At 38.4% G+C, this 3,968-nt stretch overlaps 1 protein-coding gene across 1 annotated transcript in view; it reads left to right on the forward strand.

The window, feature by feature from the left end:
• Positions 1 to 266: 266 nt before the first annotated feature.
• The window catches only part of COL9A1 (collagen type IX alpha 1 chain), a 70,368-nt gene continuing 66,666 nt past the window's right edge, over positions 267 to 3,968 (forward strand). Inside the window, exons 1-4 of the mRNA XM_027697929.1 lie at positions 267 to 451; positions 785 to 858; positions 2,243 to 2,320; positions 2,462 to 2,594. Of these exons, the coding sequence (XP_027553730.1) occupies positions 432 to 451; positions 785 to 858; positions 2,243 to 2,320; positions 2,462 to 2,594 (305 nt within the window). The 5' untranslated portion in view covers positions 267 to 431. The remainder of the gene's footprint in view (positions 452 to 784; positions 859 to 2,242; positions 2,321 to 2,461; positions 2,595 to 3,968) is intronic.

A 3,968-nucleotide genomic window follows, 5' to 3' on the forward strand; every position in this document is an offset into this window, starting at 1 on the left:
AGCTCACATCAGGGCCACCAGCTTCCTCAAACCTCCTGGTACATATTCGTTCCTCTGCCTGTCTGAACAGCAGACTCCACCATTCAGAGAATGGCATTGCAGAATTCACATTTTCCTAATCTCCCTGCTCTAATGCTGGTGAAAGCAGCAGCCTTTCATTTGCTCTTTTGGCTTCTTTATATTCAACTGCCTACAGAGATCTGGCTTCAGAGCCCACCAGGACACATGTCTGTCCAGCCTCCACCTCCTTCCCTTGGCAAGATTAAAACCGCCCCGGCAACCTGGACCTCCCTCTCTGCTGGGTCCTGCGAGGGACAGGAGGAGCTGTCTGCACCCACTGCTGCACTCCTCTGTGGAACTAATGAGAGGGAAGCAGGGAGTGTGACGATATACATCGTGTATTCACATGAGAGAAGTGAACAAAGCCAGCAATGAAGATGAAAAGACACTGGTAAGAGAACAAGTGGGATTTAGAGACATCTGTAAAGAAGAGATTAGAACAGTGAAAGCTGTCCTTGCCAGCTGCCACCTCTGTTGTTTGGTTTTATGAAAGCATTATATGAAGGAACTGCCAATAGAAAGAACTTTATTGACATGTTTTATTATAAGGTAAAATAAAAAGTTCTCATGTAAAGAAATCTTCTTGTCAAAGAAATTGTCAAATCTGTTAGTAAATCCTTAACTTTTTTTTATACATTTATTGTGCATGGCTTGGAGGAGAAATGTAATAACAGAATCTGTCAGAAACTATAGATTCATACTTGAGTTTTCTTTCTGTTTACAGGAAAATTACAGCTTTCTTTTACCTGTGTAGTTTTTTGTGGTCTTTCATCTCAGCAACAATCCTGCACCAATCAAGTAAGGAGACAGAATTTATCCACATTTCATCTTTCTGTAATTTTCAATGTCAAAAGAGTTATTCTGTGTTTATTAAAAATTAAAATACTCTCTAGCTAGCCATCACACAAAGGGAGAACTGTCTATGTGTATGTATGGATGTATGTATGGAAGGATGCATATGAAAAAGAGGGGGGAAAGTGAGAGCTGTGTGTTTGGTTTTAAACTTGCTATAAGATGTATTTTTAAGGTAAGGATTAAAATCTGGATATAGGCGGTAGATACAGGACACAAACCTTCCCCTGTCTTTCAGTGCTTCTAGTTAGATATTCTTCTGCTACATGTGTCAATAAACTGGTTATACTTTGTTTGTTGGGCATAAAATGTAAATGGCTGGATGTCAGCCATATGTCTCATCAAATAATATAGAATGAGGTCTTTTCTATGGTGTAACATGTCAACCTGAATGTTCTCTTTAAGCCTATGTTGTCAGAAGGAAACCCACATTTAGGGTTGAGCCTTTGCAGCACACAAGAGGCTCTCTGTAGGTTAGAAATGCATCTCCTTCCAACTTCCACTCTTCATTCTTCCCTATCCACTTTACTAACATTTTCCAGATTGACTTGATACTGGACTTGTACATGGCTCTTAAACTGTTCAAATAAATGTTTATTTTTCCTTCCTCCTTCCTTAAATTAGGGGAATCAAGTAGGTCTTATGCTCATTACAAGGCTTTTTGACAAATAATATTCTGAAAAATTGGATGTTTAAATTTAGTTTCCTCAAACAAATTTCTTCTATGTTCTTTTTTGGGTAAATGAAAAAGGTCTATAAGTTCTTCCTGCCCCCACCTTGTATTTCATGAATGATCATTTTCTGATCAAATGTGGCACAGAGAAAGGTGGAAAGACTTGGAATACCAGAGAGGCTGGAAAAGTTGCCAACTGTTTCTCAACAACATCTGTAGTTGGCATAAACTTTATTTAAGTTTCCTTGGGACTAGGAGAGTGTTGATTTAGGTAACTGGCATTTTTTTTGCTTAAACCACCAAAAGTTCCAAACCAAAAACTCCTTACACAGCAGGACTTCTTATGTTACTACTACTATTTCTCCACAACTCTGCAAGAGAAGAATTATTATAACACTCTCATTTAAAAGTTAAAAAAAATAAATCAAATAATCAATCAAGTTACCATTATAAATATGGAGCTCTCTAAAAACAGATGCTTATTTTCTTAGACCTCTCACTTTACTGAGTAAAATTTAAATTATTATATACTTGTAATCAAAATTATTTAGATATTTATTTAATTAATAATAATCTTGCAGTTACTTCACTTAATTTTCTAAGGTGTTCTGAGGAAATGTGCAGGCACATGGTTAATAAATTAATCTTGTTTTGCAGGACTACCAGTCATTCTGGGTGCCAGTCACAGAATTGAGCTCTGCCCAACAATCAGGATTGGTCAAGATGACTTACCAGGCAAGTAGCATCCTGACTTTTTCGGGAAAAAACTGCTGTTCAGAAAACTTTATCAGGTTATATTCAGCTCTGTGACTGCACAATTCTCTAGTCAAATTAAAATGAAAATTACATTTTGGATATACATGTTTTTTCTTGTAGGCTTTGACCTGATTTCTCAGTTCCAAATAGAAAAAGCTGCTTCCCAAGGAGTTATTGAGAGAGTAGTGGGCTCCACTTCTCTACAAGTGGCCTATAAATTAGGACCCAGTGTAGACTTCAGGATACCAACCAGGTAATGCCTTTGTTGTTTGGCTTTAAAATACAGATATTTTGCAACTTATTGTTTAAGGGGTAGAACCTCCCACCAGACCTAGATCCCTCCCACTAGATCACCTAATTTGAAAAGCTTTTGAAAGGGGAAAGAGAAATTCAACTTTTTTTTTTTTCATAGCCACCACCAGACCAGACTGAATCTGTAGCAATGATTTCAAGGACTTCCTCTAACTTTCCTCTAACCAATGACAGTGCTCAGAGTGCCTCCAGATTTGCTGATAGTAAGGGATTCACCTCTAGGAAGTAACGTCAAAGTTGCTGATGACTTGAAAAGCGAAAGGGAGGCAAAGAAAAAATAACAGTAGGAGAGGGAGAAAAGTTTTCTCCAAACATTGACACAAAGGGATCAATCTGATCACGTAAGGATTGCAGAGATGAGGTAGGATAACAGCTGACTGATTCTCTGCCAAGATTTATTTGTTTGTTTGGATAACTGGTAAATAACTGATTTATGGTCACTTAATCTATAAAAGTTGAAAATTATTATTTAGCATGTCACAGTCAAGTGGTGATAGGAACCAGGATTTAGGAATCTAATTGTGTTTGTGTTTTACAGGCTAGACTTGCTGCTGGTGAAGGAGTAGAGACAGTATAACAGGGTAGAGGTGTCTTTGCCAAATTTAGGCAAGTCTGGATTCTGTTCCAGCACCTTATGTAGTTAAGAATGCCTTAACTTAGCAATTAACTGGCAAGACCGTTAATGTGACTACTGTTTCAGCTAGGAATAATTGGAGTGTGAAGTGTTTCTGTCTTACTCCAGCTATCACTGACAACTTCTGCTTGCTGCAGTCCTTCCTGGCTTCTACCTTTGTAGCCACCAGGTTAAGATAATTTAGAGCTGAAGTGATTAGTTACATTTGACTCATGACTGCTTTCAATCCCAGACACAAATCAAGGCTGCTAGTGCACAAATGTGAATTCAAACACAGACAGCAAATGGGATCGTCATTTCACTAAAAGTTGGAGATTCTCAGATTTTCAACTCATGTTTCTTAGCTCAGAAACAAACTGAGGCATCAAAACAGTAATACTTCATTTTTAAGAAAGGTTAGACTTATTGCAATAGATGGCTTTAGTGAGATGTGTGCTTAATATACACAAGTTATCCATGACCAAGCCTATACCAGTTCTGTTGATACACTATGGCATCTGAGCTGACTCCTGCCACTGGACTCGTTGGGCCAGGGAATGGATTAAGGCTTGAGTCCTGACTGTACTCTAGTACATCAGTCTGCTGCTCTTCTGTCACTGAGTCCGAGCTTGCTGCTCTGCTCCAGTTATTTACAGTGTGCCCCTCTCAGTAAGCTGACTCAGAAGAAGTGAACTTGGCAGT

This window comes from Neopelma chrysocephalum, unplaced genomic scaffold, assembly GCF_003984885.1.
Source record: "Neopelma chrysocephalum unplaced genomic scaffold, ASM398488v2 Primary Assembly neopelma1_23b, whole genome shotgun sequence".
NCBI lineage: Eukaryota > Metazoa > Chordata > Aves > Passeriformes > Pipridae > Neopelma > Neopelma chrysocephalum.